At 55.9% G+C, this 11,498-nt stretch overlaps 2 protein-coding genes across 5 annotated transcripts in view; both read right to left on the reverse strand.

Annotated features, from left to right (window-relative positions):
* Positions 1-11,498, reverse strand: part of LOC109391963 (zinc finger protein 862-like) — a 92,646-nt gene that overhangs the window by 18,393 nt on the left and 62,755 nt on the right. The window lies entirely within an intron of this gene.
* Positions 1,954-11,392, reverse strand: LOC109391964 (myb-related transcription factor, partner of profilin-like). Its single transcript, XM_019659957.1, has 2 exons — positions 7,248-11,392; positions 1,954-4,182 (listed from the first exon to the last, which is right to left on the reverse strand). Exons 1-2 carry the CDS (start codon positions 7,552-7,554, stop codon positions 3,605-3,607), a joined length of 885 nt encoding a protein of 294 aa, XP_019515502.1. The 5' UTR covers positions 7,555-11,392; the 3' UTR covers positions 1,954-3,604.

The following is an 11,498-nucleotide window of genomic DNA, read 5'->3' on the forward strand; positions in this document are numbered from 1 at the left end:
TGATATATATGGCAACTCTCAGTGAATCGTAACAACCCATTCCCCTGAGAAGATGTTTACGCTATACAATTCCTGAGGCAAAGCTAAGTGGAGCCAGTTAAATCTCAGCACCAATTACTGTACCTCTAATCAGGTCTTGCCCTTTTAAGTATTCCGCAGTAACACCCAATGGCTTGATCCACTCCCAGAACCCTTCCATCCTCACACGACAGTCCCTTTATGCAGAACCATGCCTGTCCCACTCCATGGCCGCAGGTGTGGAAGAGCACAGAAGGCTTCCAGGGAGTGACAATCTACCTCGTTGGAGAGGAGTCAGAAGGGAAGTGGAAAATGCCTAGCACAGGCTGCTCTGAAAATGTCCGTGCTCATTTGATAGCATTTCAAATCAGAGCCACAGAGCTGGGGACCTTTGAAGCAATCAAAGGGGCGGGTGGTATGGGAGGGTGTGTTCGGGACTGAACCTTTCATGATGACAATGGATTGTTTTTTATTCTGACCTCCTCACTGACTTTGGGTACTGGATAGACAGACACTAAGACCATACTTCTCAGACCTTAACCACTGTGTCTTATCAAATGCACCATATTTAATAGCTGGGTCAGGAAATGACTACCAGTTCTAACTCCAGTGAGAAAATAACCTAGGGGGCATCCATTTTGTCAGAAGGGACAGATGAAGCCCAGGCTCAGACTCTCCTGCTCAGTGAGTATGTCTCCTATGGAAAGGAAGCTCATTGGTCACAGAGGCAGAAATGGGAAAAGGCTGACTGAGGAGAGGTTGGACTCTGTGTTCCCACATGCATTTAGGTCTCGGGCTGGGATGGCCTTTGGATCATGCATCCACAGAGGCTCTGACAAACCACCACCCAGCTGGTGCTTGGCATGGCTGAAGGCCTCAGACTCTTAGAAGGGACTTCCCTATCTCAGGCTGAAATTGGCGGCCCATTCATTTCCATCCACTGGCCCCGTTTCACCTTCCTGTTTTGATGTGCTAGCCCCACAATCCCCACTGAAGCCAAGAAAAAGAAACTGAAATCTTTTCCATATGAAGTTGATCAGTCTTTTCATCTCTCTGTCCCCTCTGCTGCTTTCAACTTGACCCATTTGCTCTTCAGACCCAGAGGGAGAGGCCAGCCAGTCACTGCTTATGATGGCAAAGACCCCAGGGCCGGTTTCACAGTATCTTTGCATCTCCTGGAAATAGATTATCTTGATTTCCATGGGCATGACTTATTGTACAAGAATGGCAAAGGATGACCTAGATTCCTAGAGGTCAAAGGCAGGCTGGAACCTTCCAGAATGGGGATGAATCTCTGGTCAGGACTTGGGGATTTCCTGCTTGGGAGAACCTCTCTGTGTGACGGGCGCTAAGCCAGGGCAATACACCTGCTAGGAGGCCCCCTACCTGCTGAGGAGACCCCCAAGAAGAGCCAGAGGAAGCTGCTGCAGTTACTTTGAGAAGCCTCAGATCTAGGTGGGCAGGGTCTTACCTATGACAGAGATGCCTGGATCAGTGGGGCGGTATCTCAAGAAAGCTTGTGCCTCAGGGTACATGGCAAATGGATAGCCCCTGACCTTTCTGGAGTTTCCTGCCAGGAATGGTGATTTTTTTCCCAGGACCCCTAATTTCTTTTTGGGGAATAAAAGGTAAAATTCATTTAGCACCATCTCACTCTTGATGTACAGAGAAATTAAATGTAGCTGAACGGTTTCATACATGGATGCTTTGTCTCCCTCAGCCCATCCGCTCCTTTCCTTTCCTCTAAGGGCCTTGCATGGAGCTGAATATGGGGCATCTGAGAGCTTATGGGATCTGGGAAACGCCAGGGGCACTTGAGCCCCTCTCGCCAGCACGCTTTCCCTTAGTCATCTAACCCCTGCTTTGGGGGCCTTGAGGTTTTCACAGGAAGCGAAGAAAGAGAATACAGACCAAAGAAAGATCCTGGAGACTGGGTGTGTTCCAAGTGTGAGATCAATTTCTTTTTATTGCCATCTTAACAAAAATACTTGGGAAGGCAATCTTTGATTCCAGCATCGAAGGGCCAGGCAATGCCAGGCAATAATCAAGCCATCGGGCTATTGGACAGGGGCGTGAGTGTTCAGTTTGGGGGACTGGGAACCCCCAAAGAACCACAGAATGAGGAGATGAAGCCAAGGCCACAGGGACACTGCAGTTGCCCTCCATTCTCCCTACAAGGGACAAAGCTTGGTCTGGGTTTAGAAGCAGCACTCTAGGAACAGCCAGGCAGGCACTGGCTATAGCAGTTCCTCCCAGCCCTACTATGGCTCCGGAGGCAGGCGTGGGGGGGGTGGGGGGCTGGGGTATGAGAGTCTCTGCCAGGGTCAGCCTTAGGCCGGGGAGCGAAGGACACAGAGCTGAGCCGCACCCATGTCCAAGCTAAGCTTGCATCTGCCACCCCCACCTCCCTCCCTAACTCGAAGACCCTGGCTTGCTCCCCACACTCCAAAACGAAACATGGAGCTACAGATCTGTGTAGAAAATGCGTATGCAGCCCAAGCAAGCAGAGGCGAGGCATGCTGGAACCTGGAACGGACAGGGGCCCGGCTGGGCCCTGGGTTCTTTTAGAAGCCAGAGGAAGGGTCTCCTTCTGGATCCTGAGACTTGGGCACTGCCTCTCCCCAGCCACTGGCTGTCAGCCTTCATGCCAGGGCAGGGTGGGTGGACTCACCTTCTAAATGCTGCTGCTGCCCCCGATTGCCACTCAGGAGAGCTGAGGCGGGGCAGGCAGGGAGCAATACCCTTCCCAACACCAGATCTGGCCTCCCACAGGGGAGCTGAGAACTCCACAGACCTGGCTTCCAGTCCTGCCCACTCCCCACACCCCCGACTGCTGTGTCATTTGTCATCTATGAAATGCAGATGATAATGGCAATCATGAGGATAATAATACCCGACTTGGCTGCCTCCCGGCTGTCCTGAGAACCCACTGAGATCGCACACTTGCAGTGCAGGGAAAGGCATCCAGTGCTCTCACTAAGAACGCCAGGTAGTCTTCACCTTCCTGCGACGTCATCCCATTCTTCTTCCCACTCCACAAAAGGCAAGCACAGCAGCTGAGCACACGCACACAGGAGGGAAAGCGGGAGGCCAAGCCAGGGCCCTGGCCCTGGGGGAGGGGAGGACAGACCCCTCCTGGAAGGGCCGAGTGCCACCTGCCCATCCTCAGGCCTCGCCCGCTTCAAAAGCAGTAGAATTAGGGCCTGGGAGGCTGACGCAGCAGCCCTGAGGATGGAAAGCAGGGTTCCATTTGGATGCTCCTCATGCCTGTTCCCCTCTTCCCTGCAAGACCTGCTGCCATGGGGTGCAGACCAAAAAGAGGCTGACCCTCAAGGAGGCGGACCCTCCAGGCCAAGCAAGCATCAAGCAGGGAGCTTTTCCTGAATCTTGAGCATCTGCCAAAGATGAGAGGGCTGAATACACGCTTTGTTAGAGCACAGGGCAGCCGGCCTGCACTCGGTGAGGAGGTGACAGTCCCCCCAATATCCCACAAGGGTCATCAGTCCTGGACACAAGAGACTGGCCCCTGTCTCAAGGCCCGACACCCCTCCTCCAGCACTCTTCCTCCTAGTGCAGACTGGCCGGGTTAGAAATTGTGCTTTCTCTTCCGAGACCTGGTAGTCCGTGCAGGGGCTGGTGCTGGGGCTGGTGACGGGGGAGCTTGCGGGGGCTCCGGTGGGGGAGCCTCGGCCTGGGGGGTAGAGCCCATGGGGGCAGCCCCATCTGGCCCCCGCTGAGATGCCTGAACCCCATCCCGGATCTCTGTCAGCGTCTGGCACATCTGACTGATGCGGCTGGTCAGCTCGGCCATGGCCTGGCTGATAACGTGCATGCTGTTTGCCATGTCCCGGTGCACAGTCACCAGCTGCTGGCAGAACTGCTGGAACATCTCAGTCTGCTGGGTGTGGGCGTGGAGAAGCTGCCAGTCAAGGCCCATGTTGGGCGGGTTGGGGTGTGGCCGAGGGGTCCTGCAGGTGGCCTGGGCCTGGGGCGAGGGCCGGGGCAGGGTCTCTGGCTTGGGGCCCACTGTCTCAGACTGGTCTGAAGAGGAGGATGAGCGGAGCAGGGTGGGCCTGGCCAGGTGGGCCTCTTCGTCCAGTGACCGCTGCAGGGGCACCCGGAGAGGCTGCCTCGAGGGCCCAGGTACCTCCTCATCTTCATCATCTTGGGGGACAGAAACAAAGAAGGGCAAACGATTACAACAGGGAGAAAGGGGGCAGCCCTGGGCTTGGATTCATCCCCCGGCCAAAAAAAAAAAAATTACCCTAGCATCCCCTTCCCATCACCCCTCAGTCTAGTTTGGCACATGCCCACCCACCCATGAAGAAACACTTGCTCCCCAAATCCCTGAGATGTGCAGGCCAGGCACCCCTGGGAAGAGGTTTGAGCATAAGCAGTGCCAGGGCTCTTTCCTTTCACAGGAACAGTGACAGCCTAGTGTGAGACAGCCCAGGTCAGGGGACTTGGAGACCCCAGTGTCAGTGATGGCATGTCAACCCAATCGTTCTCTTCATCTCTCTGTGACTCAGTTTCTGCAAAGCAAAGATAATCACTGCTCTGTCTATTTCCACAACCACTTGCCCACCTAGCAGGGTCGTTAAGAAGACCACACAGAGAACAAATGCAAAGTCATGTGGCAAAGATGACAGAGGGACACCTGCCCAAAGGTACTACGATGCCACTCTAAGTTCCAGCCTCCATGAGGCCATTTCTGAGTTGCTTGGGGCCACCATGTGGCCTTGCTGGAATCTGCAACTTTAAATCATGGCTGGGTGATGGGGGGTGGGGGGACAGGATATTGACAGGCTGGAGAAGAGAAGCAAGGGGCGGTGCCAGAACAGACAAGCCCAGATGGTGCTGAGCAGGGCATCTACCTCTGCAACCAGCCCTGACATCCTCCTTGGCTCCACAAGGTGGGCTACCCGGGCAGACGTAACGCTCCAACCCAGGAATGCCTGATGGCATGCAGGGACCATCAGACAGACTGCGACTTGCGGTCAGTCACGTGGAGAGGCCCAGCCCCTGCACAAGGTCTCGGCTCTCTTGTGATCATGGTTATGTGCTGATTCCCATGGCAGGAATCAAAAATACTGGCTAACCCTAACTGACAGACACATCGTCCCTGCCTGTACCTGAGAGGCTGAATTCAGAATGGATTACCCGCAGGGGAGGTGATGGGAGGACAGACAGATTCTTCGGCCCCTAGCCCAATGCCTCCCAAAGGCCTCAGGGTCTCACTTGGGCCGGCACAGTAAGAGCCTAGGGCCTTGTGGCCCCTCTTAGTGGGACAGCAGCCACCCCCCTAGAATTGGGGACACCCATGCTGGAAAGGAGCAGGCGGGGCTGAGGTGATGCTGCCTCTTCCCTTCCAGGGCCTCCTTCCACCGAGCTGCTGGCCAAGTGCTGCAACAGCTGGTCGACTGGCGGGGAAGAGGAGGGAGGGCTGGCTCAGCCTTCAGTAGGGACCACGGGCCCCCTGCCCAGCCCAGGTGACATTTGGTAACCTCATTACCTTCAGTCTCGGAGAGATGGAGGGGTGAGCAGGGCAGGATTTAGGAATGGACTTTACTGGGTGCTGGGTCCCCTTCTTTTTCTTATAATTGGGTGGAATTATCCCAAAATTTAGCAAAACACTGATACACTGGGAGCTAGCAGACCTGGGCTCATGTCCTGGTTCTGGGGCCACCTCTGTTTCTGGAGCTTAGATGCTTCTCATCTGGGGAACAAGGAAGTCACACTAGATGGTCTCCACATTCCTTCCCAGTCCTGAAAATCTGAGTCTGAATGGCCACCTGTAGGGAGCCCCAGCCAAACAGGAAATGAGCAGATCCCAACGGCAAGGGGCCTGGGAAGGGGAGGCTGGGTTTTTGTGAACCGAACCACCTTCTCGTGGGCTGGCCAGTGGCCGGCTTCGCCGGAGCCATCCCGCCCTGCTTAAGCTCTCAGAGGCCAGATGGCCTCCAGTTGGGGCTGTGGGTTGAGAGGGTGGGTGTGTGTGTGCAGCAGCAGAACCGAAAGGGGTGCAGCCCCCAGCACAGAAGGGCCTTAATTGCTCCCCCTTCTGGTAAGCCCAACGAGAACTCCAGCCCCAGGGTGAACTACAGGGAGCTGGGCCAGGAGATCCCGCACCCAGCCACCAGCATCACAGTCTGTCCTGAGACACAGGAAGCAGAGGGGAAAGAGGAAAACAAGTGCTGAGAGAGGAAGGGGACATGGGGGCAGAATGGACGGGGAGGGGACCCAGTGGCCACAGAGAGAGAGGGTCCTAGAGAGAGCCTCAGGGCAGGCAGACAGCAAGAGGCCGACTGCAGAGAGAAGTGGGAGAAGGCAGCATGGCACAGAAGTGCAGAAAATAACACAGAAATGGAGATGTTAGGAACAGACAGAGAGTGAGACTGATCTTTCTGTGGCCTGGGCCCTGAAGACTTGGCTGGCTTCCTCGCACGCCCCCTCCCCCTCGCCTACTCCACTGGGCTTCCCTGGCTCCTCTCTGTTTCTGGAACGTGCCAAGCGCCTTCCTGATGCGGGGCCTTGTACATGCTGTTCTCAGCCTGCGAGGAGAGGCGCTCTCCTCCCCTCCCCTCGTCTGCGCCCCACGCAGCCACCGGCCTGGTTAACTCTTACTCACCCTTCTCATCTCAGTTCTACTGTCACTCCCGGGAGCCTTCCCCAGCCCCTGGTGGAGAGCCTGTTCCACCACTGCAGGCTCTCAGAAAGGGCTCCTACATACATCATTTGCAGAGCCAAATGAAAATGCAGGGCGCCTTGTTCATAAACTATTAGGAGTTTCAGGAAGGGAACCACAGAGCATTTAACCCAGCACAAAGTCCTCATGAGCTCAGGGTCCCAAGTGGATGGCACAGGTCACACACCCATGAAGTCAGCCCTCAGGACTCCCAGTACTGGCCCTTCATCCTTCATTACAAATTTCCTTGTACAATTATTTACTTAAAGTTTGTCTATTCCCACGAGTCTAGGAACTGCCCAAGAGCGGGACCGGTGTAGGTTTTATACACAACTCCTGGCGCAGTGTTCAGGAAATATTCTAGAATGAATGAACGGAAAGGGGTGGGGAAGACAGAGTGGGACAAGGAGGGAAGACCTGGAAAGATAGGCGAGACAGAGAGGGACAGAAGAGAGAAGGAGAAGGCAAGTGAATGGGAAATCGCCGAGGAGGGGGCGCGGGAGCAGACAAGAGGAACCTGGGAAGCGGGATGAGTGGTACTCACAGCTGGTCGAAGGGCTGTCAGTGACATCCAGTTCTGCCCTGGGAAAGCTGTGACCGGAACGGGCTGTGAGCAGCGCCGACTCGATGGCCCTCTCGTGGGCAGTGAGCACAATGGTGGGGGCCCGGCCCCCGGCCCCGGGGCCCGACAGGGACTGCTGCATGAAGGCCAGCTTGTCCTTGGTCCTCCGTTTCATGTCATCCCATCTGTGCTTAATGTCCTTGACGGAGCGGGGGACCTGGCTGACGGAGGTGATTTTCCGAGCTATGCCTTCCCAAATCTTGTCCCTGTCAGCATGGGACAGCCGCATGGTCTCCCTCCCAAAGAGAACCGCTTCGTGATGGGTCACCTCGGTGACCAGAATGTCCAGCTCCTCCTTGGAGAACTTGGGCTTCCGCTTACGCTCGGCCAGGGGCGCCACATTCCTTGGGTTGAATATCCCACAAAGCACAATTGGGTAAATGACCGTCAGTGCGGGTGGTCCTCCTTCCTAAAGCTGGCCCCCAGCTGGGGAGCAAGGAAGCACCTGGGTACCCTCTTCCGCTCGCTCACCGCCACCACACCCTCCACCTCCTGAGAGGTCCTCTCCACTACTCGAAGGGCAGGAAGTGAGACGGCGCACACCGGCGGGAGCACTGGACTGTGTCCACTGCCTCTGGTTTCAGGCCCTACCTGACCTCTGACTAGCTGTGCCAGCCAGGGCAGTTCATTCAGCCTCTCCCAGCCCCCTCTCCGCATCTGGAACAAGCACACCAACCGAGGGGATTGTTACTAAGGAGGGAACAGCACAGAGACATAACAGAGCTTTAAAGCCCTAAGCAGGAACAAAGGATGCTTATTGGGGTTAGGGTTAGGCCATCGCCTCTATAAATGGCTTGGGGGAAGGATAATTAAACAGGGAGACTATTCACAGTGGCCTTCCGTGGTGTGTGGCCTCACTGGTGACGCCCAGAAATAGGGTATGGTCACAGAGAGCTTATTCTGTCCTGTTGCTCCTGTCTCTATCCCCACCCTCAAGTCCCCACCACGTCCCCACCTCTGGGTGTGTGCAGGCTCCCCTCCAACTGGAGCACTGGCTGGCAGCAGCTCCTTTCGGGGGGAGGCTGCTGTGGCTTTTGGGCAGCTCATGGGTAGAATGGGAGGAATCCACAAGCACCCACCAGGAGACAAGTTCTGCTTCGATGGAGACCAGGCGTGACCTCAGCTTCCATCTGCACAGAGCAGCCAGGGGCCCTGGGTAAGGGGACAGTGTGGCCCTTCCCCTCTTCTGGCCTGGTACCTGCTCTGGTTCCGGAACTCAGAATCTCCACAGTGTGGTTCTGTCTACCCTTTAACTGGTGCCTAAAGGTCCACCCAAAAGAGGAAGCCAGGTTATGGAGGCGGACCCGGAACCTGACTCACACCCATGGCTGATGAAACCATGGCGAGAGGCCAGGGGCACAGTGACCCTTCAGCTCTCACCTCCTCCCACCCCACCCACAGCACCACAGCCCAGGAGGCGGGAGAGGAAGGCAGAGGCCTGGGCCCTGCACTCAGGCAGACCTGGGACTAGGGTCTGAGTCTCCTCTGCAAACCCATTTCTGTAAAACAAGGGGTGATCCGGGGCTGCCAGGAGGATTGCATGCAGAGGTGTCTCAATCTCACTACTATTGGCATTTGGGGTTGAAAAATTCTTTGTTAGTGGGGGAGGGGCGCCCTGGGTAGTATCGGAGGTTTATCAGCATCCTTGGCTTCTGTCCAAGAGAACCTAGTATCATCCATCTGCAGAGTTGTGACAACCAAACAGGTCTGAAGGCACAGCCAAATACCCCCCGAGGGCAAAACAGCCCCTGGTCATGGACCACCGATTTCACAAATGCAAAGCACCTAACACAGGGCTGCCATAAAGTCAACGCTCATTATGTGGGTGCCCATTCTCTTCCCAGCCCTCCACTTATTTTTTTGAAGAAACTGACTCTATTTGATCATCCACAAGACCCTAGGCTGTGACAGTGCAACAGAAGGTGTCTGCACATGAGAAAGCTGAACAAATGGCAGCTGTACATTAAGGGGGATGGAGGATTCCAGAATGAACTGGTTTTCCCCTCCAACTACTACGAGAGGGGCATCTCCAAGGCAAGGAATCACACACCCAGCCCCAACCCACTCCTTGAGGCTTTCATGAGATGAGGGCCCAGCAGCTGTGACTACCTTGGGGTCATCTTGGATCAGAATGGGTCTTGGAGCAGGAACAGGACAGACCCCATGCCGGCAAGGTAGCGATAGCAGAACCCACCCCACACAAGGCTCAGGAAGCCTTGCTTCGCCTGATCCTCATGCACAAGCAGAACAACACTGGCCCGGAAGTCCAGAGATGGTTCTGCCACTGCCTGCATGACCTTGTCCTGCTCTGGGCCTCAGTGTACCACCGCTGCATGAAGGTGAGCATAGAGCAGTGGTTCTCAACGCTAGCGGCGCATCAGTCGCTATGGAGAGCTTTAAAACCTGCCCGGACCCTGGGCTCAGTCCCAGCCCAAGTAAGTCAGAATCTCTGGGGTGCCAGGTAATCGCTCAGTTAGTTCAGGTGATGGACTCCCTTCTTTGGCTTGTGGTAAGGCCTTGTTCCCAAGCTGAAAGATCAGAGATGGGTGGAAAAGTGGAACAGAATCAGCTCTACCAGCCAGAGCTTCTGGAGTTTTGAAAGTGACAGCGCAGCAGCAAGGCCTGCTACCAGACTGCCCTCAGGCGCTTGCCTAGAGCCACACGGCGGCAACAGGGGACCAGAGTACAAGTCAGGGGTCTGGGCTGTGCCATCCACCTGATCGCCCACCGGATGCCTGGTTCCCCACTTCTGTGTCTTTGCTCACAGTGCCCTCAAACAAGACCCTGGTTCCTGTGAAGGCTCAGCTCAGAGGCCCCTTCTTTCCTCTGGGCCCTTGGAGCACATGCTCTGTGCCTCCATTTAACAGCTGTTTCAGAAACAGCGATTTCCATGGTGAAAGGTGTGAGTCCTGGGAGGGCAAAGAGGGCAAGGCCAGGCGGGGCTGACCCATGGAGGGTGCCCGCGACAGGCTCTGATTCCCAGTAGGTGCTCAGTGAGGTGGTGAATGACATGTGCTGAGCTAACCTGCACTCAGTGGTCAAGGAGAAGAAAGAAGGCGGTTGGGGGTGTAGCTCACCTTCCCGGAGCTACTCTCATGGCATTGCTGACCAGGTTATGTGAAAGGGGGCTGCGGGGAGCGGGTGCTGTCCCCACCAAGCAAGGCAGGAGCTGCCCAGCCCTCGATGCCTCTGCTTCTGTACCTGTTAAGTGGCAATGAGAACAGCTGCCCTGACAACTAAGAGGATGAATCCCACATTACTCTGGAGAGTAAACTGCAGCCCTGCTGGTCAGCGGCTCTTAGGTGGGAGCATAGGTAAGCAGTAAGCACTGATGCCACATGGAAGAGGACCGGAGACATTGTCACAGCCTCCCCACCTCAAACCAATTCCTCCTTGCTTGCTTAGAAAGCCTCAGAGTTTAAATACAGCAACTTCCTCTTAGAAAGTCCCTAACGGCCCTCCCTCCAAGCATCATCTCTCCACTACGCATGAGCTCCCAGCCCCCACGGGACATGGAACCACACAGATGCTAACAGAGGGCCCAATCCATGGTGCGGCTGTGCCCCTGGGTCCAGCCATCCGAGGCCTCCCTCCCCTCCCAACCCAGATCCAAACGCCCGTCACTGCTCCCAAGTCTCAGAGAGAGGCCGCCAAGGAGGCAAGGAGGCGAGTCTGACCTCCCACACCCATCCACAGACCCGACCAGGCAAGGCCCCGGCACACAGTACAAGCCAGCAGCACAGAATGGAAAGGGAGCCTTCAGAGTTCCCAGCTCAGCTCGGCTGCCTCTGGGCAACTCTGGGCCAGTGTCCTGCTCTCTCCAGCCGGCCATGAAGGGTCCTCCTGGTACAAACTCCTGTCCCAAACATTGGACCACAGTAAAACCCTCTTGAAAGTACTCATGCCTGGGCTGAAAACACCACTGAAAACTGAGCTAGACTGTGCGAGAAGCCTCCCTCTCCATGGGGGCCATTTAGACAACTGCTGCGGCTATATTGGGGTGAGTCCTGCACTGCTCCAGCAGGAGCCTGCCCTGTGAGAGGTGTCGCAGTCTCAGGTGGAGGGACCACCCCATCCTCCCCAGCCCCGGCATTGGAATGCTGCCAGAAGCCAGAGGTCTGGGTACTCCAGACACATTGAAAACTATGGAGTCTTTAGGGGTCCCTGTAACCT

This window comes from Hipposideros armiger, unplaced genomic scaffold, assembly GCF_001890085.2.
Source record: "Hipposideros armiger isolate ML-2016 unplaced genomic scaffold, ASM189008v1 scaffold_309, whole genome shotgun sequence".
Lineage (NCBI taxonomy): Eukaryota > Metazoa > Chordata > Mammalia > Chiroptera > Hipposideridae > Hipposideros > Hipposideros armiger.